Below are 25,297 nucleotides of genomic sequence, written 5' to 3'. Positions count from 1 at the left end.
GCAATTAGCAGATAATGATCTAGTGACGAAAGCGCAGCACTGTTCCTCTTGAATTGCATAAGATCACTTGTCTTTACGTGACGGACGATCACGATCGCGATCTTCTAAATTATAAACTTGGTGAGCGCAAGCCACCATTTATCGATTCCGTTCGAACGTACTTGTGGGCTTACCCATGTTTGTTCAGTCAGTGCACGTCGTAGGGTACTTGTTACTGCCCTCATGCTCATCTCACAGTCAAACTATGCCTGGGAAGGGGCAGGAAAGCGCAGGGGGATAAGGGGAGAATACATTGGAAGTAGTTCAAATTTGAACAACATCTTGGGATCTTCGTCGCGTCTCGAGCAAATCGAGCTCTGACCGGCATTCATTGCACTCAAAGCATCGGGATGGAGGTTTCGGAACCTATTGACCAGTCGGACTAGTGAGCAAGGTAACCATCAATCAACTACAGACAATCATTTCTATGAGCCGATGAACTTTCTTTCATCTTATGGTTGCGTAAATTTGGCGTGCTTTTTTCCACAATTGCACAGTCGCGGTGAACATTTTGTACCTTGGCCGAACGTTGGCCTCATTTCCTAGTAAATTTAGAGTAAAAACACACACACACACACACACACACACTCATCCGAGAAGTGTTCTGGGGCAGCGAAAGCTTTTTCGGTGCTGTGGACAATTAATGTATTGCAGATGGTACCCACCTTCATCGGTCCATTTTTTGTTGTTGGGCATTCCAGCCGTTCTAGCGCGGGTGGCATTTAAGCATCTGGCCCCTAGAACATTTACAGTTACGTCACGCTTCGCTGCACATGGACAAACAGAAAATTTGTGACAAAGCTAACAAAACTACGGAATCTATGATGATGTAATGGTGACCGCGGCGGAAACGTAAAGCACTCAAGTTATGGGGAACGTATAGTATCCACTTATAATTTTCACAGCAGAATGCTGATTTAACCAAGCTTCACTGTTAAGTTACTTAAAAGAACATTAAAACAAAAGCACGGTTAACGGTTACCTTAACACGATAGCTGATCGGTCTCCGCCAATGCAAAGCGCCATCATTCGCTTCGCATTGCTTGCTGATTGGTATGTAACACACATTTACTGCTTCTTTTCGTATTAGCAATTCGAATTAAAATGCCAAGGATATGATGGGCACCAGACTAATCAATTTGCTTCGTAAACCGGCGGATCTTCTAAGGGACTGTTGCCTTAGCAGAGTCGGCAGTAAGGCTCACCTAGCCTTACGTGAATCGTTTCTATCGGACATTAGATGTGGGCCCGTCGTAATTTAATCATCTTTTTGTTATAATGTTTTTTGTAGAACATTCAATAGCTACAGTTGGTGTGAAATTATCGTTGTTACTAACGGTTGGATAAAAAAAGTATACCACAACCGGTTTTTGTTACTCACGAATGAGATTGTCCATATTGAAACGCACGCTTGTGGGATCCACGATCGGACTAATGTGATGCAAATTAGAAGATCGAAAGAGGAACAACACAAACACTCTAAAGGGATTCACAAACCCTCCGTGATGTATCCCTTAGGTATGAAGGGTATAATATCATTCAAAAAACCCTGTTTTTCCTCTGGCATGTTCGAATATTACACAACATCGAAATGGCGAAACGGCGTTCGGAGCAGAAATAAAAGAAAGGCTATTTTATTTCAGTTTTGTTAAAATATACACTGTTCGGAGTTTTCTTTCGTTACGCGTCACGTATCCTCCTACGTAGCGGAAAATTGATTTCAGTAGTTGTTATTTGTTCCTTCCCTAAGAGCTAAGCAATTGCTGTAAGGACTTAATTTCACTATACGATACATTTCGTTCGCTAATATGCATTGGTTACTTTCAATTTAGATTAATCCATATGCTTCAATTGTGAACCATCGCCAACGATCTCCTTTTCCGTGGCTGCACTGCTGCGCTGCGCCTTACTTTGGAGCCAGAGCGGTCGAAGACGATCGATTGAACTGTACGCCACACACGGTGTTACCATTCAAGGGTTCGTTAAAGGGTTGAGCAGTATTCTTCGTTTCCCGTTCCGTGAGTCGTTGTTTTAGAATTCGTATTTTATCCTCCTTCTAAAAGTGCACAACACATTGAATTAGTCGCAGCTGATAGGAACATGGTGGCTGTGCTGCGTGCTCTGTCACTGACTTACCTGAGCGATTAGTTTCTGCAGATCGTCATTTTCAGAAATCAATTTTTGATAGCGTTCCTCGTCCTCCTTCGAAATGCCGGTATCATTGCTGAACTTGGATTCGACCTTGTCCTTCGGATGACGTAACACCTCTATCACCTACGGCGCACAGCAAACGATATAGCACACAAACAAATGATGTGGCCGCATCATTGGTGTTTCGCATTTCGCTCTACTTACCTTCGGCACGAAAATTAACAGCATACTTAGAAAGCAGCAAAAGATGACGGCCAGCGCCACAAACGCAAAGGATGCATCTTGCTGCGACGCTATCACCATGGCGACAGGAGCAGTGATGAGGCATAGGACGACGACATTGTAAATGCTCATTCCAACGTAACGGGAGTCGTTGATTTGCTTCACCTTGATGGAGCGTGTCTCGTATGCCAGGAAGAGTCCAAACACTAATATCAATCCCTTAAAGCCGTAAATGACTCCTGCAACAAAGAAAGCAAAAAAAAAAACAGACGATGAAATGATTATAATTTATGTCTGGTACTATCAAACTTTCACGCGGCGATTCAACAAACCCCATGCATGGTTCACTATGGTCATCTTGTTTTAATTTTTAAAGTAGGCTTTGCTTCAGCAGCAATAACACAGTACTTTGTATTGGAAAGGATAGTTAGATAGATACGTTACGAATCTTACCTAGCCAAACTGAATTGTTGTGGCTTTCGCAGTGCTCCAATTCTGGTCGTATTTTCACATCATCATTAGAAGATATCGGATCCTCTAGGGGGAATGTTTCTAGTCTTCGTTGGAGAGGATCCTGCATTTGCCAGGTGAGAAGTATTACTAAGTCAATCGTCAAAAGCCCCGACACCATTGTGTACAATTTCCATGGCTCCACTTTTTTCTGTAGATAGTAAAAAGCGTTAAACAAGAATGCAATGAAATCCAACATTTTACAATGTAACTCCCGCACCTTGGGATCCGTTTTAGTTTTCGTTGTAAAGCGATGTACACGCCACACTTTGCTAAACATGGCCCCGTAAGCTAAGGTGAATCCAGTCGAAAGAATCCAGGCCCTCGCTTGACATACCTGTTGCCGAAGATAAAGGGTTTGCAACGGTTATTGGTTACACAACAACCCGCAAAACCAAATCATACCTTTGGATAGTTGTCGGCCGTTATGAACTGCCCATCAATGCCCAACAAAATCACGGACACGAGACATATGATAACTCCAAAAAGCATGATGGTGTTGCAAACGGGATGTGACGATTGAATGACCCTGCGCGTTGGAGTGAATTGGCCATGGTTAGTAAAATGCACATTAAATGGACACAACATGTTTGGTGTTACCTCCGGTGTCTATGCCAAATGTTAAATATGATCAGCGTTATTGCTACCAGTATGCCAAAACTCGAGATTGTGCTCATACAGATAAATAGTGGCAAAGACACGGTTCTCAGCACTCGTCTCACAATTGTACGATCTTGGGGGACCTGGGCAGAGAAAGAGAGTCAAACATAAGAATTGTTTGCGGTGTCAATAAGCCCCGACCGAGTGACTCACCTTTTCTCCGTCCCACTTCTCCTTGTTAAACCAGGTTAGGTTATCGGCCTGTGTGTCGTAGTATCCCAGTTTGTAGTACTGTCCGTCTATCATTTGCTCGATTTGCGTCAACGCGATACGATCGCCCTGCGAGCTGAAGGCAACCACACCCTTGATGCGAAATGGAAATTGCGTTCAAAAATTGGGATTTTATAAAATACGCATGATCTGCTTACCGATACGCCCAGAAATTGGGTCGAGTTCATGGCTGCATAGATGGCGTTCGCTATTTCCTTGTCCGTGTATGTGAAGTCTTTCAAATTTTTACCCGAGTTTTGTTCCGTTAGTCTCTGCATCGTCTTATTAAACGCTAATGCCACACTCCATACTGCGTCGTAGGCGAGTGGAGCCTCCTGATATCCTTCGGGATAGCGATTGTGGCTAATATCGTAGCCCTCAACAATCAGGGCAGCATTCAACCGTTTTCTGAAACAATCGTTCAAATTGTAGTTTGTACCATTGATTTGCACACTTTATCACCGTACCGAAAATCCTCCGATGACATCCCTGATATCGTTTTCTGATTGTTCTGATTCCACATAAGCGCCTCCGTTGTCAGGTGACCCTCGGCCGCCATTTTCATTTGCTCTTTTGTGCACGAAATGTTTTCGTTCTTCAAGTTTACCTCGTACCAATTGTCCTCGTACCATCCTGGAATGGAAACAGTCGGTAACCAGCGTAACAGATGCAGCATCCTTTCCGAAACCTTCACCGATACTGACCAATGAAAAACCACACGTAAGCCCTTCCATAAAGCTGTTGTTTGTACATCTCGCAAAGGACACGCCGTGCTGCCACCACATAAAACAACCCCACTATGATGCGAGCATCCTGACGTCGTAAGTTTCGCACTGCATCGGTAGGGTCGGATAGAAATGATTGTCTCGTCACTATTTCGATGCCGGCATCTTTGCATCTGGTTTCTAAATCCTCTACTGTCTGCAAACAAAAAAGGTAGACAAATATAGCGCCCAGATCAGATGCTTTCCTTACAGATGAATTCCTTCCGCATTACTACTTCCCACTGATGAAACCAGAATGTTTTAGTATGTATTTTAGTACTTGTAAGATCCGATGAAAATATATTATAACATCTGTTAAAGTATTTTAACAAACCCAAGTCTAATAAGATAACTGAATTTAAGCTGAGTGTGTAATGCTGCTGCTGTTTAATTTGAAGCACAGTTATTCTACTGCACACAATTAACATACCGATATGAAGACTTCCTCTGCCTGCTGTAAGATTGCAACTCTTGACCAGCCAAACTTTTGCATCAACTTTATCCTAGTCGGATTGTGAACGGTAGCCGACGGATGTGTTCTGAACAGGGTGGGAAATCGGCTGCGATCGGATAGAGCCGGACTGGAAGCTCCGTAGCAAAGCTAAAATATACCAGCACACGGATGCAGATTACTGTCTGGCATGACTTACGAATGCAAGCACCGGCATTATTTACCACAACTAAATTCCACATTTTGGCTGCCTCTGCTACCGTCGTACATACGGTACTGCATCCCGCTAACAGCATCAGCTTTTGAGGTGAATTGTACAATAGATTGTACATAACACTTGCTCCAAGGCCTGGTTCGCACTACGTATGAAGAAAGCAGGATAGTTTAGTAACTTGGCATTGACAATGGATCTGTGCTTTGTTCGGTTCACAGTTACCTCGCTATCATTGCTGTGAAGCGTAAGGTTAAATCCTGGCAAAAGGTCTGGATTTTCATTCACATCCTGTAGAGCAAGCTTGGCGGCTGGCATGCATGCTTGTCCACCCTGCCAACCGCCCTTTCCCGCTATGGGAAAGATTCCGCCAATATGCAGTTGGTTTGCACCATTCACACTTCCGATAAAAAGGACTGCTAACGCCAGGTAGAACACTGTTGGGTATTGCAGGAAACATGCTACCTGCAATAGGCAATAAATAAATTCACTCTTACACTTCGGCAAAAGCTATTGCTGCAATGACGCTACATCACTTACACTGTTAGATGCTTCGCTAAAACATCCTAAATGAGGCTTTGTAGTGTTACTTTTCATTGTACAATCGTTACAGACTGCAGTGCTAGGTGACGGTAAGCAGGTGTACTTAAATGATATGGTCAATCAATGCAGTACCAATTTGTGCACCTGAAATGCAGAGTTCAAATGATTAACTTTTTTCAGTCCCATCCGCGATTTGCATTTGCAGTGAAATGTTTATTTCGGGTATTCGGCCATTTCAGGCTATGCTTTGGTGGCTTTCAGAGCATGCATTGCAACATTCTTTCGAACTGAACAGTTCCGTTCTGGACGTCACGCTCTTTGCTGCTCCACCATGTGTGTACTGTACATAACACTTACCCCAGTGATGTAATTATTGAATGTAATTATTCAATCTACATAATTAGACCCTTCATCCCCAGATGTATATAGGAGATAGATTCCCAAAGCTTCAACAACTGTGTGTAGCTCAAAAGTTTCCGAGCGATGGAATGATGCCACAGGCTAAAATCACAACTTTAGATAAAGTTAAGCATGTTTATGATAGCAACAAATCAGTACCGACAATCTGTTGAATCACTGCTGCAGCCTTTACCCTTTTTTTGTAGTACAATCGGATGGCTCTACGCTAACTGTGCATACATTTTACATAACCTTTTCACGGCAAAATATCTTTAGTGAAACACTATACTTTCTCTGAAATGTTCGCATTCAGTACTTTAAATTAAAAACCGCCTGCAGTCGATGGTTTTTAATGATTCTCACAGCTGAATGAGCACTGATCCTTGCGAACTTGCATTTGTGTTGCGAATTTGTATTAGATTGTTTCCGTACCGATGATAGTTTCCATGAAATACACGCCTATCGCGATACGCTTTGGTAATACAACCGTACGCAACACATTTGTTAAGGGGACGTTCTCCGCACGCACAGTATTATGAGCAACAACTGCTTTTATTCACTATAGATATCAAAGCAGTGCCCAACATTTCTCACTTATGCAAGTGGTTCACCCAAAAACTTCGAACTCCAACAGAAGTATACCTTGCGTGAAAGCTTCACAAATATCCTCATGGATTCTTTAGAAGCGGAACACTCTTGGAGAATGTTTCTGGACGATTTTTTTGTCACATTGTTGCGCCTGCGCCTATGATCTGTTTTGTCTGTGTGCGTATTTGCAAAAGTTTTAGGAACTTGTTGGAAAAAGCATACTATCATGCCAGTACGCTTGGCCATGCGGGTAGATGCGTATTCTTGAAGTACGGTTTATTGCTGATTTTTACAATTTTCGTGTTTTAAGTTTAATATATAAGCCATTTTGGTTTGTTGCATACAAAACCGCAAAAATACTACAGATGTTTAGCTTCAGAGAAACAGAGGCTCGTTACATTGATGATATGAATTGAATTTGAATAAACTTTGAAGCATTTCTCTGAAAAACTCTGAAAACTGTGCGGAAGCTATTTGTTACAGTTGTGCTCCACCTGTTCTGTCCAGGCCCGATGTTTTTATTTCGATACACCCGCCGCCGAAGTCGTCAATAGGTTACGTATTTGCTTGGTTACGTTTTGGCGATTTATTACACCTTCCATTTGTTTTTGTGTTCCTCTTCTTCCTCGTCTGTTGTCCATTTCGAACCTCGATATAAATATAGTAAAAATCTTTGAATTATAGTTTTGATTTTCTTATTGTAATCGTTTTAAGCTTTATGAATAAATCATAAAAATAGTGCTTCGATAATATGGTATTTTGTAGGTATTTGCTTTGGTTTTACCACTTCGGCGTAAACTTACTGAAATAACATTCAAAATAATAATGATCCTTGTTTCGGTTCGTAATGTTAATTCTATGATTTGCATTTGGCGCCTTTCTTTCAGCTCTCTAAACTTTTGAACCGGGCAGTATAGCCCACGAGACGGGCTGTCAAACTTGCACGTAAACAAAACATTCGCGCGTTTTCTGCTTCCACGGCCAGCGCAGATGAGCGTTTAGCTTTTGTGTTAGATGCACTGCAAATTTCCAAGTTGTATAAAGATTGTCCAAAGTTTTCCAAGCGTTGTATAATGTCCAACTTAAAGCCTCTACAATGTCTCAACTTAGGTACGCTATTTTACGCAATTAATACAGTTTCTTTCTCTAATACTGTGCTTCCCGTTGCAGACAAACCGCAGCAGAGGACTTTCATCGAATTCTACAAATCATTGGGAGAAGTATGGGAACTGTTTCATAGCTTCATATTGAACACTTTTTTACTAACGATGCATACCTTACCATCGTTTTGCAGAAACCAGCTACAACGGTGCGAATATTTGACCGCTCTGATTACTACAGCTGCCATGGCGAAGATGCGACCTTCGTTGCAAAAATAGTGTTCAAGTCTACGAACGTGGTAAAAATCATGGAGATAGATGATCTGCAGCTGCCATATCTTTCGTTAAGCAAAAACAATTTCGAGGGTCTCATACGAGAGCTGTTGCTTGTGCGCAACTATCGTGTAGTGGTTTTTACAAAACCACTGAAAAAGAAGCTGGAGAACGAATGGGTGGTCCAGTACAAAGGATCTCCAGGCAATCTGGCTCACTTCGAAGATGTCTTGTTCAATAACAACAACGAAATGGTTAATGGATCAGCTTTGATTGCTGTGCAAGTTAACCTGGAATTGAAGCAGCAAATGGTTGGGCTGGCATTCGTCGACGTGAACGAGAGGCGAATGGGCGTGATTGAGTTCGTCGACGACGATTTCTACACTGAGCTGGAGGCTCTCATTGTGTTGCTAAGCCCTAAAGAGTGTCTGCTTTCCAACGCTGCGGCAAAGGTAATTGTATTAAAATATCAAATAAAATTGTACATTGTACGATTTTGTTTCTTTTCTCACCCTGCAGCATGAACGCATCGAACAAATAATGAAAAGAAATAATGTGATCATTACACTCCGCAAAGCGAAAGAGTTCATGGTGGATAAAGTCGATATTATGGAAAGTTTGAACAAATTGCTTCGCTTCCGAGAAGGACAGCAGCAAAATGCGAACACCATTCCTGAGGCGTCAAAGGCTATGGCGATCAGTGCGCTTGCTGTGGCTGTAAATTATCTTGAGCTTACCAGTGAAAATGGCAATCACGGCCAGTTTCACCTCAGCTCGCTTGATTCAAACCGGTAAGTTTAAATGGTTCAATTATGTTACAACTTCCATATGTTTTTTTTTTGCTAATGAGTCAATATGCATTTTTTACCACCTAACACAGTTTCGTACACTTGGATGCGGCAGCAGTATCTGCACTGAATCTTTTTCCCAAACCGGGAACAACAATTAAATCGAGCACATACCGGTGGCAAAGTGTGCTTGGTGTGCTAGATCGGTGCCGTACACCCCAAGGCCATCGTTTGATGGCACAATGGATTAAACAGCCGCTGCGAGACTATGAACTTATTAAGGATCGTCACGAAATTGTCGAGTATTTTGTCGACAATACGACGGTGCGCACGGCACTCTACGATAACCACCTGAAGAAGCTGCCGGACATAATGTTTGTGCTGAAGCGCTTGTTGCATCGAAAAGCATCATTGCAGGATATTTTTCGCTTGTACCAGGTGGTACTACGAATCCCAAGGATGCTAACGCTACTGGATATGAATGATACGAGAAACGCAGCTGTGCTTACCAACATATATAACCCGATCAAGGATAGTTTGGCGGATTTGAAGTTATTCAAATCGATGGTTGAACAAATCATAGACTTGGAAGCGGTCGAGCAAGGCGAATATCTCGTGAAATCGGATTTCGATAGGGAACTGCAGGAGCGCAAACAGGAAATGGATGAAATCCATTCGAAAATGAAACGCCATCTTGCGGCGGTTGCAAAGGACATTGGGTTAGAGGCCGGCTCGTCTATCAAGCTGGAGTTTGTAAGCCAGCATGGATTTCATTTCCGGATCACGCTCAAGGACGAAACCTTGATTCGGAAGAACAATTCCTATCGCATTCTCGACGCCATCAAGGGAGGTGTACGATTTACTACGAACAAACTGCACGACTACAGCGAGACGTTTGCTACTCTCAAGAGTGCTTACGAGGAACAGCAACAAACAATAGTGGCAGAGGTGATACGCGTCGCAATCGGGTACATAGAACCTTGGACGATGCTCAACAACCAGATAGCGCAGCTAGATTGCTTGGTCAGCTTTGCCGTTAGTGCTTGTACCGCACCGATTCCCTACGTGCGACCAAAAATGCAAAAGGATGGGCCACGCGTGTTGAAACTTTCGCAAATTCGACACCCATGCCTGGAGCTGCAGGAAGATGTAAACTTTATTGCCAACGATGCTCTGTTCAACGCCGAAGATTCATCAATGTACATTATCACGGGGCCCAACATGGGAGGTAAAAGCACCTACATACGATCGGTAGGGGTTGCAGTATTGATGGCGCATGTCGGTGCATTTGTACCGTGCGAGAGTGCAGAAATGTCCATTGTGGATTGTATCTTGGGTCGAATCGGCGCGGATGATAACTTTACAAAAGGGCTTAGCACATTCATGGTGGAAATGATCGAGACGGCCGGAATTATTCGTAAAGCAACGGAAAAGTCTCTTGTCATCATCGACGAGCTCGGACGCGGAACATCAACGTACGAGGGTTGCGGCATCGCGTGGTCTATTGCTGAGTGGTTGGCTAAAGAAAGCAAATGCTTCACGCTGTTTGCTACGCACTTTCAAGAAATAACTGATCTTGCCACCTACGTACCGAATGTGAAAAACAGCCACATGGAAGCTATCGTCGACGGAGAACGAATGACCTTGTTGTATCAGGTAAAGCCGGGTGTGATGGAGAAAAGCTTCGGAATACAGGTCGCCAAATTGGCCAACTTTCCTCCCGGTGTCATTAAGGTGAGTAAATGTTGCCTTTACGTCGCAAAAAGGTTGTGCTGTCATTGGTTCGTTTTTTTCTTAATTCACTTACAGCTTGCTGAAAAATTCTACAAGGAATGCGAAGATCATCGAGGATCGCTTAAAGAGCAACAGGATGCTGATGGTCTGAAAGTGTTACAATCTTGTTTTGATCAAATCGACAATTTTGATTGTGACAGTGACACTTTTTCATTGTCTTCGGATGCTTTGCAAGGTTTACAATATTTGCTTAATTAAATGTATGGAATGTCATTCGCAGTTGGATGGTGAACATTCTCGATATGAATAAAACTCATCAAACTGAATTCGTTCGAAGATGTGTAACGCAGTTGTCTTTTATTGTCTTTTATTGTTTTACAAAAGAATCACTTCAGCTACATATCAATAGACTCAGTACATCAATAAATTTAGTCGGGTAAATTGTGTGCTTTAAATGTGAAACATATCATCAAATTTTTCATTGCGGCATTGCGGTGCACTAGACACAGAAACAGAAATAATGCTGGCAACACATTTAACGGGTTGGGGCGGCCCGATGCTTTAGTTAGTAGCGCCTCAAGATACAGACACCAAGGGATCGGTATCAAATCCCACACGTTTCGCCACAACTTCCTTAAGCTCCTCGAGGTTGTAGCACCAAAGAAGGAGGGAACATTAACCATTTAAATACGGTACACAGTCTGTTCTCAGCACAGAACACATGTTTCAATAAGTTGAAAACAATTTGCGGTTCTACATATATACCTTTAAATATATAATATGACCATTTGGGCAAGTTGTTGCCGAGGCGATAACGGCGCCGGTCTTCACACGGCAGGAAGCCGTGGACCAAATCCCATCCAAGACCGCCTCCCCGTACATAGGGTTGACTACTTTACTACGGGTAAAATAAAGTCACAGAAAGCCAGAAATGGGGTAGGCCAAGACCTCTCGAGGGTGCAATGCCAAGGAAGAAGAAGAAGAATGGACTACTATCTTAAATATGGAAACAGTTGTTTAACAGTCTGAAAAACACTGTAAAAAATGTGGTTTAGAAAAATTAATACTTTAAATTATTTAAAATAAATAATTTAAAAATAAATAACAAAACGCATCATAAAGATAATCAAAGAAAGAAGCAAAAATTTGTAAGCGATTTGAAAAAAAAAAAACTATACCAAACTTTCGTCACAATTCATTTGCGCCCACATTCGGCAAGCCTTTTGGGTGGATCGGAAATATCTAAATTTGTTTACCCCAGGCCCAACACATCAGTACTGACTGGCGGCGGAATCATGATTCCGCTCCACGTTTCTTCGACGGTTTGCTATGTTCCGTTCTCTGTGCCTTCCGCGCTAATGCTTGCGCGTGCATAGAGAGCTGAATCAGTCGCAGAACGAGTTTTTTCCTTGTCTTCGGAAATCCTACGAGCGAACAAGATTCATCTTTACGCCAAGGCAGGCACTCAATGGTTGGTTGTATCGTCGCTGATCGTCATTGCAGCGATCATCGGCGCGCGAGGGTATTCGTCGGTTTCAGTCGTTCGGCGTCCGCGAAGCGGTCCGGAGCAGCAATTTCGAAAACGTGTGAAGCAGATAACCGATGTGTGTGGAACGCAAGTGTTAAAAAAGAGAGAAAATAGAAGCATAATAAGACGTACTAAAGCAAGAGCTATAGAGGATCGAGGTGATCAATGCAGCAGAAGGAAGTTTGACAAAATAAGTAAGCTTACAGCAAGTCTTTGTGTTGGCTGTTGTGCTAAAAACGTGTCAAGCCATTCGTAATCGTGCATATGTGGAAAAGTTAGATGCTGCGAATACAGACAGACACCGTAGGTTGTATGATAATCTTTTGCAGCCAGCCTGCTTTACAACAGTGTCGTGCAGTGATGGTGTGTGCCGAGTGTAGTGTAACTGGTAAACTGGCCAATCGCTGCCAACGTTCGCTAGCTACTTTTTAGATTCACGGACTGCGGGATACTGTTTCGAGTGCCAGCTTCTTTTGCTGTCTTTCGACAAAATCTGAGCAGCATGGTTTTGTCGTCAAATTACCAATATCATGGTGAAAGTGACCATCAAATCACAACGCTGCTGCTACGTGACGTTTGCAAGCAAGTGAGCAAAGCTTTTAGAATACAGCGATCAATTTGCAAGTGTTTGTAGCTGGCGCAGTTGTGCAGGTTGAGATTGAAATCTCTTATAAGCAGACAGAAGTTGCGTTTGGGCCGATGATCACAGCAAGCTCATCTGCAGTGGAACTGAAAACCGATGAGTACTGGATGGGAAAGACGTGTGCCGGCTTACGGCTGTAGAAAACACAAATATTTCAATGTCATGTGGAGGGCTACGAGTGTTGCAAATCAATTTTTTGTTTCATTTTTTGTGCCTTGTTGATGCCCTGCTTCCTGATCCCGCAAAAGGGTTCGTCGCTTTGGTTTGCTGCCGCTGGTGCAGTCTACAGTTGTGTTCGTGAGTAAACCGTCCGTGTGTTTATGCGTTTGGTATTTGGCAATTATCGGCCAACCGTATGGTGGATAACTTGGTCCAATACGTGATATTACTTTGTGTGTAATATGTGCAGTGAATACACAAACAGTATCGTTGCTATCTTTGGTTTTTCTACAGCAGTGCGGTGATCTTGTCGTACTATCAGTACTTTGATTGGTGACTGCAATAGGCGTTATATAAATGTTGTTATCGCAGCGTTGTGAGATGCTTTTAGTGAGTGAGTGAAATTGTGTCGTTGCTTGTGTTGGAATAGGCGCAACCGAAACTTGTGAAGCGGCATTTGAACATCATACTACAAAAAGATCGTTATTTATCTGCCTTTCTTTTGACAAGGCCTTAAAATGTTTCTAGCAACAATAGGATAAAATGAGAAACGTTGCAGCGGCGCTGTTTGTTATTCTCACCATCTTCAAACTAAGGTAAGGCAACGTTCATCTTGAGATGTAATTGAAGATATGGTCAAATCTCAAAAATAGCGTAAACACCCATTCAGAAAACTAATTGGGCTAGCAACATGTTTAAGAAGTCAGGAAGGGACGGCCCGAAGGTAAAGGACGGGTACACGGCAGGACACCCAATACAAATCCCATTCGAGGACCGTTTCCCCGTACGCAAAACTGACTATCGAGCTACGGGTAAAATCAAGTCACAGAAAGCCAGAAATGGCCCTAAGAGGCATTTCCAGTTAACAAAATCATCATCCTTTCTCGCTTTGGCAGGTTTACTTGTTGCTTGGGTAGAGCGAGAAAGCATTACGATTTTGTTATCTGGGTTTTAGCCAAGAGATTTTTTTAATCGTTTATTTATAGATGCTTTGGGTATTTGAGACCTCATTCGCTTCTTTTCTGTCTGTACACATGTAACAGTGTGATAAAACTATTGAATGTATGGCTTAACTATTGCTTAACTGTTATGGTTCGTGTAATGTAAAAACTATTGCGCTATGAGTTTATATCTCTCGGTACCGGTTGCTGGTGCGTAAAAATCGAATGAGGCGGTTCTGCTGTTGTTTGTCGGGGCGATAGTATGATGGCTAGGTCGGCATCAAGTTGGCAGGTGGCTCGGTGTGTAGTGTAACCATGGCAGTCGGTGAGGATGTGGCGGACGGTATTGTCGACGCCACAGGATCTGCAAAGTGGAGGCCAAGAAAAGAGATGTCAGAAAGACATTTCCGCCTGAAATTGTACTGTCCTCGGCCAGTATACAAGACATTTTTCGGGCCGGTGTTATGATGCCTTAATCTGTTAGAATCTTGTGCGAGTGACTGCGTATCTGAAGATTGTTTTAAGTATTAAAACAACAGTATTAAAATATTGGGGAGAACAATTTATCTTATCATCCTGCTATGCTATCGACATCTTTCGGCAGGAATGTTATACTATATGTAGTAAATGTAGGAAGAAAGGATAAACTTCGTTATATTGGGTTGGAATGGTCATTCCTATGGTGTAGGAATAGCGTCATTTTTTTCGGTAATCTTCTTGGCCAGCCATTTCTGGCTTCCTTGAACATGATTTTACCCGTAGTCTGCCCTGCGTACTGGGTGACACGCGGTCAGGGAGCGATTCGAGATTCGTTACAACTAGCACCGCTATTGCTTCGGTCAACGGACCACGGAGTAACCGCCTTAACAGGGATATAATCTCACCAGCTCTGTAATTGAAGAATTAGACATTAACATAACAATAATGAGTAGAAAAAAAAAACATGTGTTTCGTAACTATACGTGCTAGGAGTTAGAATAATGAATGAGAATTAAACGCATAACCTATTTCCTTAGTTGTTTTTGTATCCACTTGTGGAACTCTTCTCAACGCAAACGACCGACACAGTTTGTAAATAATTTGTAAATTTAAATCATCAATTTGAGCTATAACTGATTACTACAAAAATTGGTAAAAGTTGGCTGCTTTCGGTTAAATACTGTCGTTTACTAAAAGACAGACTAACCCGCAAGAACCGTGTAAACATCTCAGTATAATTATGTCACGACTGTTCTGTTCATAAAAACCTGCCAACTGCACCCATCCGCATCGGTTGGTGTTATTCTCGGAAAGTGGCCATTCTACGGCGATAACCGTGGCTCCTAGTAATAAGAAGTAGCCAAAGATAGTTGCACATTTCATTGCACTCAAATACGTGAAGCTTCATTTGTTCCGTTTTTTTATGTCTGTTTGTACAGGGCTGCTAAATGTTTCGTTTCGTCAGTGCTTTGCTCGCGTATGCCAGGACTCACGCAAACCCAGCGTCAAATATGCACCGAATCATCCGATGCCGTGGTATCGTTAGCATCGGGTCAGTTGTTGGGAGTAAGTGAATGCCAAAAACAGTTTTACGGTAAGGAATATTTTTGCAGCATACTTTTGACGTAACCCTCTTCACTGTTATACACCTCAATACTTTCGACAGGCCATCGATGGAACTGCACTCACGTATGGAACAATGACATGCTCGGACAGATAATAGTAATAGGTAGTAAAACTAAACAAAAAATAAAGCATAGAAACCCCAAAATGTCAAATTGTTTAATTTGTGTCCGTGCTATGTTCTAGGTTCAAAAGAGGCTGCCTATACGTATGGCATAACGAGTGCTGGGGCAGTGTACTCCATAACTGCTGCGTGCGCTAAAGGAAACATTACGACGTGTGGCTGTGACACGAAGCAAAAAAGTTTTTCTTCCAGCGAGTCTGAAGTGAGTGTCACTCGTTAATTCCTTATTTCATGTGTATTGAAAAAACAAAGCTAGTGCTTTTGTTTTCATCAATATTCCATCATATGTATCGCCGCTAGTGCTTTTATCACTCTCATTCTGTATGTTCTTCCTTTCCACGTTTCTCCATATGCTTTTAGTAGAACTGGAAATGGGGCGGCTGTTCCGTGGACATTGGTTACGGTATGCGGTTCGCAAAAAAGTTTCTCGATGCCCGTGAAATTGAAAACGATAACCGCAGCCTCATGAACCTGCACAATAACCGTGTCGGCAGAAAGGTAAACAGCATACGGAAATGATTCGATTATGCTCATTACATGTGCATATGCATTTGCATTTATGCATAGGCACACATATTTCCACAAATGTGAACAGGTTTGAATTAGGGCTGTAATGTTTTTTCCCCCCATTTGTTATTGTTTCTTTCGGTAAAGCTAGTGAAACTTCTATTACGGACCGAATGCAAATGCCACGGCGTAAGTGGATCCTGTGCCATGAAAACCTGCTGGAAAAGCCTCCCATCGTTCCACGTTATCGGTAATACTATGATGAAAAAGTACCGTAAAGCCAAGATGGTGCACGGAATCAACCTGCGGAACAGTCAACTTCAACTCGTGCTGAAACGGTAAGCCAGGGTTCTCTCCCCACCATGGCGAGGATGTTGATGCTGATGCTGCCAGTAATGCTCGTATTTCTTTGACAGCAAATCCAACAAACTGCAGCAAAAGAATGGAAAAATACTGAGTGATAGTCAAATTCCAAAGAGAACGGAGTTGGTCTATCTGGAGGCTTCGCCAAACTACTGTGAGCGTAATATCAGTATCGGTGTTCTGGGCACAACGGACAGAAATTGCAATCGTACCTCCACGTCCATGGATCGCTGTGATCTTCTGTGTTGCGGCCGAGGCTACAACACGCACCAGATCGACCGGACATGGCAGTGCAACTGTAAGTTCAAATGGTGTTGCACTGTGACCTGCGATGTCTGCTCCGAGCGAAAGGAAGAGTACACTTGTAAATAAAACAGTATTATAAAGCATTCAATAAAATTACTGTATTCCGAAACTGAAATCTTATGCTTATGGGTTCCGATGAGAAAATCTCTCATCTGTACTTCTTTGTGTGTTTCTAGTTACATATGTATCTACTCGTGGCTTCATGTCGAAACGTTTTCCCTCGTCTCATCTTTGTTTTTGAACACATATCCGTTGGCCGTCAAGTGGGTTTTGTCTATTTATTTATTTATTTATTTATTATGACGGCTTGAAGCCGTATTGTCCGGATTGTGTCTATAATGAATTTATTATTTTTATTATTGTTATTATTATTATTATTTAATCGTCCGCCGTTCACGGCGCTCTAACGATGCAGAATCTTAGTTACAATAATGATACATTGATTTGCTTAAGTACTAAGTGGTCGGACGCGTAACAATTTTTTTTGAACGTGGACACGGACATATTAAAATCGGACAGGTGCGAGTGCGTGTTAAAGCGGCGTGACATAGCTGTAAGTGGAGCATTGAAACCGTACTCAGTGCGCGAACGTGGAATATGTAACAGTTGCTGATGTCTAGCCGATAGTCTAGGTGTCACAAATTTCAGTTCACCTAACAATTACGGATCGTCAATGGTGCCTAAAAGGAATGCTGCTTAAAATGTGTTCTGGCTTATATAACGCCGATGTTCCAGTGACTCGAGGCCTAGCAGTTCACAACGTTCTGTGTTGCATGGGAGCAAGGTACTATCGGCCCAACCTAGCTTACGGATTGCGTAGCGCGTAAACACAGGAGAGCAGTACTCTAGAATCGACCTTACTATTGAGCAATATAAAGCTTTCAAACATCGGGCGTCGTAAAAATCACGAGTCAGCTTGAATAATAATCCTAGAGTTCTATTGGCGCGGTTAATAACGTTGTCATAATGAAGTCCAAGCGCCAATTTTTGGTCAAGTAGAACATCTAGGTCGCGCATTTGTGTGGTTCTTGAGACGTTTACACCATTGATGTTATAGTCATATGTTATCACAGATCTCGCACGCGCAAAGGACAGTACGTAACACTTTTCGGTACATAAAGACAAACAGTTTAGGACGCACAAGTTTTTGAACACTGAAACAGCTTGCTGCAGTTTAGCACAGTCATTAGACGTTTTTAAAAGGCATAAATAGTTTTACATCATCAGCAAGTAACAGTTGTCAGGCAGAAGAGAGCACATGTCGTTTATGTATAGAATAAACAGCAATGGTCCCAGATTGCTGCCCTGGGGACCTCCAGAGGAACCAATAAAAGGACGAGAGGTATGATCCCGAAATTTTACGCGATACTTTCGGTTGCAAAGATAGGAGTTGAGCCAAGCGACGATTGAGTGTGAGAGTCCCAACCTTTGAAGTTTTTGCAATAGTAAATCGGGCGATATGCTACCGAAGGCGGCTCTCAAATCGGTGTTCATGCAATCGACTTGTAAGCCCTTGTCCATGCGGTTCACTCACTCAGAGACCAATCGAACCAAATTTGTAGAGGTGGAACGTTTGGGCATAAAACCGTGCTGCTCCTTCCTTATGTAACCTAGAGACGCGCTAAGGATACTTTCTTTGACAATTATCTCCAATGTTTTCACGCAAGCGCATAATGATGTGATGCTCTGTAGCTGTAGCTCTGTAGCTGGTAGCAAGGTGTCTGTCGCCCTTTTGTACAGGGGGATCATCCAAGACGTCTTCCAAATAACCGGGATCTCACTTTTGTTCATCGATGCATTGAAAATCTTGACCAGAAGCGGACATAATGTTACAGAGCACTGTTTCAACGCAACTGCTGGTATGTCATCCGGACCAGGGTTGAAAGATTTAAAACAGTACTTAGCAGTATTTCTGATTCTTTTCTTCGCTAAATTTGATAGATTCGGGCTGGGGAGTACGGTTCTGTTTTGGTTAAGTTCGTATCTCCACGAAAGAACGTAACAGGTCAGGATTCTTTATTCGGTATGGATTCGTAAGGTGATCTTCAGGGTAGTCTCATGTTTGTGTTAATGAGCATCCTCCCGATGGTGTTCTCGTGTATGCTGCTGATGCAAAAAACATCCTTCCTGTGTCTTCGTTTTCTGATAGTGTACGTCTCCATAGGTTCCTCGATGTCGGCACTGTTCGGTGTGGCTCTAATGGGCAGTGGCATTGTCCGCAGAAGTGTAACGTGATTTCGTTTGGTTGTTCTAGCAATAAGATCCTTTACAGACACATGATTCGTGGCATCGACATCCATCGTGTATCCTGCACCAAAGAACAATCCTTTAACGAGTTACACGATCGTTTGAATTTCACTCTCGGCAAAACTTATCCTATATTTGGGCCTGATTACACGTTTTTATATGACTGTGGATGGTTTACTTCGTACTCTCCAGGCCGAGTCTATCAAATTTAGCGAGGAAAAGACTTGTAGGAATCGTCAGATATCCGTGATCTTTTTTGTTTGAAGCCATTGCTTCGTTGCTGGGTGCGATTGATCTCGAATATGCTTGTGTTGTGATTGGCCGCCAGCTACGGGGGTGGCGATAACATTCTTAGCGCGTGTGCAGTGCAAATTCACGTGACTTGTTACTCGACTGCCTTGATTGCCTTGATTCACTGGAAACCCATTCATCCCCACTTTCAATCATCTTTTTTACAGGACTTCTGTCCCTAAGAAAGTCTTGCTTAAGCGATAGATGTTTGTTTGAACAATAATCATAGGAATAATAAAAGTAATACTCATAATAATATTGATAATAATAATTATTTATTTAGTATCTTAGTGCTTCAATAGCGCCTAAGGCTATCTATAAAGATGAAGTACTGATCCGAAGGTCTCGCTGCTATCATCAATAGTGCGTACAAGATTGCGGCTAGTTCTGCGGTGTAAACACTACACGGCTTCCGCAATTTGAAAAATGCTTCGGCGGACTCACTAAAAACGCCGAAGCCGGCGCCCTCCTTAGAGGACGATCCACAAGTGTAATACTGGCTTATTTGGTCGAAATGGCCATACCTATCCCTGAACATGCCCGGAACTACCATCGGGCGAAGATAATTCGGTATGGTCTTAATTTCCTCGTGCAACGAGGAATCTGTTGTTAAAAGGGAACTGTAGGTCTCAGGAAGGGCAGCACGGTTTAATGCCTGTGGAGCGCTAGGATACACTTGTAGGGCAACAAAATCTTCGTAGATTTTCACGATTTCGCTCTTAGAACCTGTCTCTAGAAGCGCTTTAAAATTTTCTTCGATCAAGGGATTTGATACTGAAGAACGGACTAGAAGGAGAAGCGACAGCATTTTAAAACGAAGTTTCAGCGGCATCACTCCGGTCATCACTTCTAGGGACATGTTGTGTGTTGATTTCATGCTCCCTAGTGCGAGTCTAAGACAACGATACTGTAGCCTATCTAGTTTGAGGATATGGTGTTGGAGAAATGACTACCATCTCAGTTTTCGTTGCAGAGAACTTGATACCAAGGTTTTCAGACCACTCGGCAAGGTTGTCCCAAGTGGTTTGTAAAGGCAGTTGTATTTCGGCGGCGTCCCTGCTTGCAAAAGATGTGACGCCGTCGTCTGCCAATTGCCTAATGCTGCAGTTCGGAGCTAGGCAAGAATCTATTTCGCCAACATAGAAGTTGTATAGCAGGGGGCTCAAGCAGGACTCTTGGGCTAGTCCATGGAAACTGGTCCGCTTTAGCTGAACATGACCATTGTTGAAACTCATAGCTTTCTCCGTCAAAAGGTTGAACAGAAAGTTATTCAACTTTGGACCCAGCCCCACATTTTCTAATTTTTGACTCAGCTTGTATGGTGATACTGAGTCAAATGCCCCCTTATATCCAGGAAAATAGATCCAATGTTCTGCTTGCGTGCACGAGCAAGCTCTATTTCTGTAACCAAAAGGGCTAAGCAGTCATTAGTACCCCTGGCTTTACGAAAACCAAACTGGGTATTTGAGGGAAGGTTGTTCGATTCCAACCATTCTTCTAACCGGAAAAGAATCATCCTTTCAAGGAGTTTCCTCAGAAACGACAGTAACGATATTGGCCGATACGAATCGTGTCTGGATGGTGGTTTGCCAGGCTTCAAGATAGTGACAACTTTCACTTCTCTCCACACTTGCGGGACGCTGTGGACCTCCAACATATTGTTAAAGATGCTTTACAGACGTTTCCTCACAGTGACGTGGGAGTAACTTGTTTGGGCCTCAAGGGCGCACTTGTTTATAATTGATACAAGTTTTTTGTACTCCTTGACAGGGGACAAATCTTCCAAGTCAAGTGAAAGCAAAGCGGCTATCAATTCGCCGTATCTCGCCCAGTCGATGTTCTTCGTTAGGTCACATATAACGGGTGTTCCATCTACTGGACATCCTCCCTTGATGTAGGAAATTTCTATCGGCAAGTGGTCACTGCCGATAGGGTCCTGGATCACCTTCCAACTAAAATCCAGGGCCATTGCTGATGGACAAAGAGACAGGTCCAGTGCACTCGCCCTACTTTGAGGTCTCTGCATCCTAGTTGCCTCTCCTGAGTTGAGAATAGAAAAACCAAAGCTGTCGCAGGTATCTCGGATGATGGGAGCGCGAATGGCATCTTCATCGCACCCCCAGTCAATTCCATGAGAGTTAAAGTCTCCCAGGATCAAAAGCGGTCCAGGCAAGACCGCTGGTAAATTTCCAAGATCCTCTTTGAACTTTTCATTTTTTTCTTATTCGTTATTGGCTATCGGGGGGATATAAACGGATGTAATTGTCACGTGAAGAACGCCAAGTTTTGCCTAAATTGCGACAGTTTTTATTATTTCTTGTCTTGGGGTGGGAACCCTGGCGAAAGTGTGACTCTTTCGAACACCAATCAGTACCCCCCCACCATCCATAATAACGCGATCTTCATGGATTATATTATATCCCGGGAAGGTTAATTTAATTGCATCCGATAGCCAAATTTCACAGAGGGCAAACACATCGCAGTTGTGTTCGCCCGCTAATGCTTTAAAGGAGTTTAGCTTGCCAAGCAAACTCCTACAGTTCTACTGTATGATAGTAGCCGTAGGAGCCATTAATCATCCAAACAAACCATCATACTTAAGCATGGCCATTGCGCCAGCCACTGTTTGATCATCCCCTTAAGGAAGGGAAGGGCCCAAGTAGCGATCATGTGCAGATGCTGCGGGAGGTTAAGGGTCAGGAGAAGGGACTCAAGGATCCCAGAAAGGGACGGAGTAGGAGTTCTCAGGAAGCCCGTGGGATTCGTTGGAAAAGCTAGGCTTTCCACAGGTGCTGCGGTCCGAGAAGATCGCTTATTTTTAGGCGCCTTCCTGGCCATTTGGGGAGCGGGAATTGAGGGGTCAGCGTCGCGTTTCGGGAAGAGTGGAGAATCTTTAGCGTGGCGCTGTGGTGCCAAATGTTTTTTTTTTACTTTAGTACATTCCTTTGTACCTTTTTGTAGGGCACTCTCGGTACCTTTATCGATCTCAATGGCACTTGTTCAAGTTCAACACACACACACTAGACGGTTCACGATCGATGCGACGATGCAGCGTCGATACGCTGAACAGATACACAAACTCACAATATTAAAAACACACGTTGATCGGGGCTAGGCGCCACTCGATTGATAAACACTAACTCCGAAAGAATGCCGGAAAAAGGCGGAGACACCGATTAGTGCGATACTGGTAATCACGTTGATTACGCAATCGCACACGAGAACAATGTCAACTATCTGCCGTACACAAATGATCCGTAGGACGCTTGGGAGCGAAACACGTCTTATCACCACGGAAGCTGGAGGCAGAATGGATAATAATAATTGTTATCATCTTTATACGACAGTAACAGACAAGCAAAGTTATTTTTTTATTCTTAAAGGGATGCATGATCGCACCCCTCTATCTCTCTCTTGCTTTTTTTGGCCTAACCTCTTATAGGTCAGTCCTTCCATTTTTTGCTTACTAGATTTAATGATACCACGTAGTTGGATAGTCAGTTCTCACCACGAGAAATCGGTTGGGATGAGAGATGAATCCCGGTCTTGCCGTATGAAGACCGGCGCCGCAGTCGTCTCGACCACCGGGCACCGTTGAAAAATGTATTTATTTATTTATTTTTTAATTATGACGGCTTGAAGCCGTCCTTAAAAAATGTAATTAGTTTTACAATTTCTGTCCCGGTCCAGTAGCATTTTTAATTTCTCACTCAAAATGCATCTTTAATATAAATATTAAGCAAACTTCAAGAAAACGCGAACACGTTCATCTGGCTTCTATTATTCGCATTATCGATTGACAAGCATTCAAAAATTTAAACGGAAACGGTAGAATGGATTTTTTTCCATGTTAGTGATACGCTTGCTGGGGCCTCGACCCCAGCCTCGGTCGATCACCGGGCGATCTGACAATTTGGAGCATTAACTTTGCAACTTTGCAGCTTAATCTGTCCGTTCCATTTGAACATTTTGATTTGTTTTTCTTGTTTTCGTAATTCTCAAGCAAGTCATAACATAATAGGTCAAACTAACCGGAGCTTTTTTTCGTTTATTTATAGAGGCTTTGAGACTTAAAGACTTCATTCGCCTCTTTAAACTAACCGGAGCGATGGAGGCGCTTGGTCATTATTTCATCAGCACGTTCCATGCCACGCATTCGTTCGGAACAAGCCGCACAGTTGAGCTTCGATTCATTGATACGGCCGGGTACATTAATGCATTAAAAATCAATAACAGTTCGTTGTGCGTAACATGACGGTGAAGCGTTTTCTCAGCGTAAGCTGGCACACGTGATAGAGTATCTCTTGCTAAACCACCGCTAGCAAGGAAAGAAAGCTTCACCAATATTTGCGAAGCGATGCAAAGCTAATGCACCAGCACCGCTCAGCGGCGCAGTCTATCTATAGCCATCGCTGGGAAGCTTGTAACAGGCTGTTGTGTGTCCGAAGCTCGGCGTTTGAGCGTTTGATATACGTTTATGTCAAACGCGGCCATCACACCAATATTTGTGCACGCCACTACTAGCCAAAGAGCATGCGCACCGCAGATTGCAACGAACAGCGCTTTTTCATTGATTCTTTTCTTGCCAGTTTTGTAGCGCCAAGTCAAAGATTTTGGGTGGTCGAGCGAACGGGCTTGAGCAAACGGTACATCAGTTGTGTGGTTCTCGGGTGTATGCACATTTAAGGAGGAAGATTTTCGTTTCCCCAGCGCGCTGTATTGTAGTAGTTTGTGGTGGAATAGCTGTGGGTTAGAAAAATATGAAACCTTTCCCGTTGCGGTATGTGCGAGCGACTACTCCATATTTGTTCCTCGTACGCTCAGGTTCGACGGTACGGTCATTAGTTTAGCCGTGACGAAAAGGAAGTTATCGTTAAAAGAGAAAAGCTGTGCGCGGGGTACTTGTGCTAGTGGTGTGTTCAGTGGTATGTGCAGTAGTACAGTGCGTTAAATCTCGTACACAAAATCAATGGTTTTGTCGACTATCGAATACGGCACGCGGTGATGGGGTGCTGTGGAGCGTAACGGGCCCCGAAAATGCTAGCAAGATAAGCATGCCGTTGGCTGGTCTAGTTCTTCTCTCCTCGCCGCAAGTTGCTGTGAACCGCCCTTGCTCGTGTCGCCATTCCACCATTCCGCCATTCCGCTACACAATTGACAAGCAGTTTTCGTGTGCCAGTGTTTGAATGAAGCGATGAGCGGAGAAAATATAGCTGCCGTACAGAAGTGAACAGAAAGTGGCTGCCGACCGCCATTCGATGGGATGAAGTGTTGATAGAGGGCCGAGCTAATTTCCAACAACCTACTGCTGGTTGGTGCACGTCGGCTGTGTTCCAATACTACTTCCTTGCCGTGCGACAGTTTCACTAGCCCCGAACTAAGTGATTTGTTTCTCCGTCATTTTGAGGTGCGTTCAGTGGCAATGCGGCCGTGCCAGTGTTGTATCGCATGAAGCTCGCATCGAAATCATCAGCATCATCATCATCATCATCACCATCATCCCTGTCGTCATCATAATTTGGAGCAGCAAGGTTACCAGATTACCCAGAACCCACATCCTTGAGCGGTGGTGGTACTAGAAAAAGAAGCTTTTGTTAAAAATAACACCTCTAGCACGCGCTTCAGGTGCGGGAGAAGCAAGAGAGAAGACAGACAGAGTTTCGCTATCATCCCGAAAGTGTGAAAATCTTCCTTTGCCAGTTATATGTAAGCATTTTTCTCCCACACCATCGTCCCCGGCCCCTCACTTGTATGTACCAATTTTATGAAATGGTATGGTTGTTATTTTTAGAATACAAGCCCAATGATATTATTTCTGTCCACTTGGGGCCACTGTATAGAAAACATAAATTCTCCATCAGCTCCTCTCCGGATCTGTGTCACTCACCATCAATTTCTCTCTGAATATTTTACTATTTATCTCTCTCTCTCTCTTCTCTCTCT

The 25,297-nt window shown here is 43.2% G+C and overlaps 4 protein-coding genes across 26 annotated transcripts in view; 3 read left to right on the top strand and 1 right to left on the bottom strand.

Moving 5' to 3' along the window:
- Positions 1 to 1,644: 1,644 nt before the first annotated feature.
- On the bottom strand, positions 1,645 to 6,915 carry LOC118510966 (gamma-aminobutyric acid type B receptor subunit 1). Of its 5 annotated transcripts, XM_036053457.1 has the most exons (16): positions 6,119 to 6,262; positions 5,759 to 5,905; positions 5,444 to 5,683; positions 5,232 to 5,366; positions 4,987 to 5,157; positions 4,497 to 4,713; positions 4,260 to 4,425; positions 3,951 to 4,200; positions 3,736 to 3,885; positions 3,523 to 3,665; positions 3,328 to 3,451; positions 3,143 to 3,259; positions 2,866 to 3,073; positions 2,395 to 2,651; positions 2,176 to 2,313; positions 1,672 to 2,095 (listed from the first exon to the last, which is right to left on the bottom strand). In XM_036053457.1, the coding sequence occupies exons 2-16, from the start codon at positions 5,813 to 5,815 to the stop codon at positions 1,946 to 1,948; spliced, it is 2,523 nt and encodes an 840-aa protein (XP_035909350.1). In that variant the 5' UTR covers positions 5,816 to 5,905; positions 6,119 to 6,262; the 3' UTR covers positions 1,672 to 1,945. The 5 variants fall into 5 exon arrangements, with proteins under 5 accessions (XP_035909345.1, XP_035909350.1, XP_035909348.1 ...); XM_036053452.1 differs by having other exon boundaries at positions 1,645 to 2,095; positions 2,866 to 3,259; XM_036053455.1 differs by lacking the exon at positions 6,119 to 6,262 and adding an exon at positions 6,803 to 6,915 and having other exon boundaries at positions 2,866 to 3,259.
- A 778-nt stretch (positions 6,916 to 7,693) lies between these two features.
- LOC118510965 (DNA mismatch repair protein spellchecker 1) lies at positions 7,694 to 10,988 on the top strand. The gene is made up of 6 exons (XM_036053451.1): positions 7,694 to 7,858; positions 7,919 to 7,968; positions 8,043 to 8,573; positions 8,641 to 8,912; positions 9,002 to 10,643; positions 10,719 to 10,988. The coding sequence occupies exons 1-6, from the start codon at positions 7,822 to 7,824 to the stop codon at positions 10,899 to 10,901; spliced, it is 2,715 nt and encodes a 904-aa protein (XP_035909344.1). The 5' UTR covers positions 7,694 to 7,821; the 3' UTR covers positions 10,902 to 10,988.
- A 1,024-nt stretch (positions 10,989 to 12,012) lies between these two features.
- On the top strand, positions 12,013 to 16,931 carry LOC118510964 (protein Wnt-2). 17 transcript variants are annotated; one of them, XM_036053446.1, is made up of 9 exons: positions 12,175 to 12,247; positions 13,063 to 13,111; positions 13,268 to 13,569; positions 15,333 to 15,487; positions 15,560 to 15,622; positions 15,703 to 15,842; positions 16,004 to 16,138; positions 16,295 to 16,485; positions 16,564 to 16,888. In XM_036053446.1, the coding sequence occupies exons 3-9, from the start codon at positions 13,517 to 13,519 to the stop codon at positions 16,880 to 16,882; spliced, it is 1,056 nt and encodes a 351-aa protein (XP_035909339.1). In that variant the 5' UTR covers positions 12,175 to 12,247; positions 13,063 to 13,111; positions 13,268 to 13,516; the 3' UTR covers positions 16,883 to 16,888. The 17 variants fall into 17 exon arrangements, with proteins under 17 accessions (XP_035909340.1, XP_035909334.1, XP_035909338.1 ...); XM_036053448.1 differs by having other exon boundaries at positions 12,176 to 12,247; positions 13,271 to 13,569; XM_036053447.1 differs by lacking the exons at positions 12,175 to 12,247; positions 13,063 to 13,111 and adding an exon at positions 12,013 to 12,114.
- Positions 16,932 to 23,926: 6,995 nt separating this feature from the next.
- Positions 23,927 to 25,297, top strand: part of LOC118510963 (trichohyalin) — a 29,280-nt gene continuing 27,909 nt past the window's right edge. For all 3 annotated transcript variants that reach the window (XM_036053431.1, XM_036053430.1, XM_036053429.1), the window contains exon 1: positions 23,927 to 24,761. The gene's annotated coding sequence lies outside the window, so the exon portion shown is untranslated. The remainder of the gene's footprint in view (positions 24,762 to 25,297) is intronic.

This window comes from Anopheles stephensi, chromosome 3 (assembly GCF_013141755.1).
Source record: "Anopheles stephensi strain Indian chromosome 3, UCI_ANSTEP_V1.0, whole genome shotgun sequence".
Lineage (NCBI taxonomy): Eukaryota > Metazoa > Arthropoda > Insecta > Diptera > Culicidae > Anopheles > Anopheles stephensi.
The sequence above is the reverse complement of the archived record's forward strand: the minus strand, read 5'-3'. Positions and strand labels throughout refer to the sequence as shown.

What these genes read in the sequence shown, in the direction of transcription:
- LOC118510966 (XM_036053455.1), bottom strand. Translation starts at nt 5,815, where the DNA reads ATGAAAAGTAACACTACAAAGCCTCATTTAGGATGTTTTAGCGAAGCA. An exon ending in TTCACAGCAATGATAGCGAG is followed by an intron (nt 5,367 to 5,443) that starts GTAACTGTGAAC and finishes CTTCATACGTAG; the next exon opens with TGCGAACCAGGCCTTGGAGC. An exon ending in CCCAATTTCTGGGCGTATCG is followed by an intron (nt 3,886 to 3,950) that starts GTAAGCAGATCA and finishes TTTCGCATCAAG; the next exon opens with GGTGTGGTTGCCTTCAGCTC.
- LOC118510965 (XM_036053451.1), top strand. Translation starts at nt 7,822, where the DNA reads ATGTCCAACTTAAAGCCTCTACAATGTCTCAACTTAG. An exon ending in TCTACAATGTCTCAACTTAG is followed by an intron (nt 7,859 to 7,918) that starts GTACGCTATTTT and finishes TTCCCGTTGCAG; the next exon opens with ACAAACCGCAGCAGAGGACT. An exon ending in AGCTCGCTTGATTCAAACCG is followed by an intron (nt 8,913 to 9,001) that starts GTAAGTTTAAAT and finishes CACCTAACACAG; the next exon opens with TTTCGTACACTTGGATGCGG.
- LOC118510964 (XM_036053438.1), top strand. Translation starts at nt 13,517, where the DNA reads ATGAGAAACGTTGCAGCGGCGCTGTTTGTTATTCTCACCATCTTCAAA. An exon ending in CGGACAGATAATAGTAATAG is followed by an intron (nt 15,623 to 15,702) that starts GTAGTAAAACTA and finishes GCTATGTTCTAG; the next exon opens with GTTCAAAAGAGGCTGCCTAT. An exon ending in CTTCAACTCGTGCTGAAACG is followed by an intron (nt 16,486 to 16,563) that starts GTAAGCCAGGGT and finishes TTTCTTTGACAG; the next exon opens with CAAATCCAACAAACTGCAGC.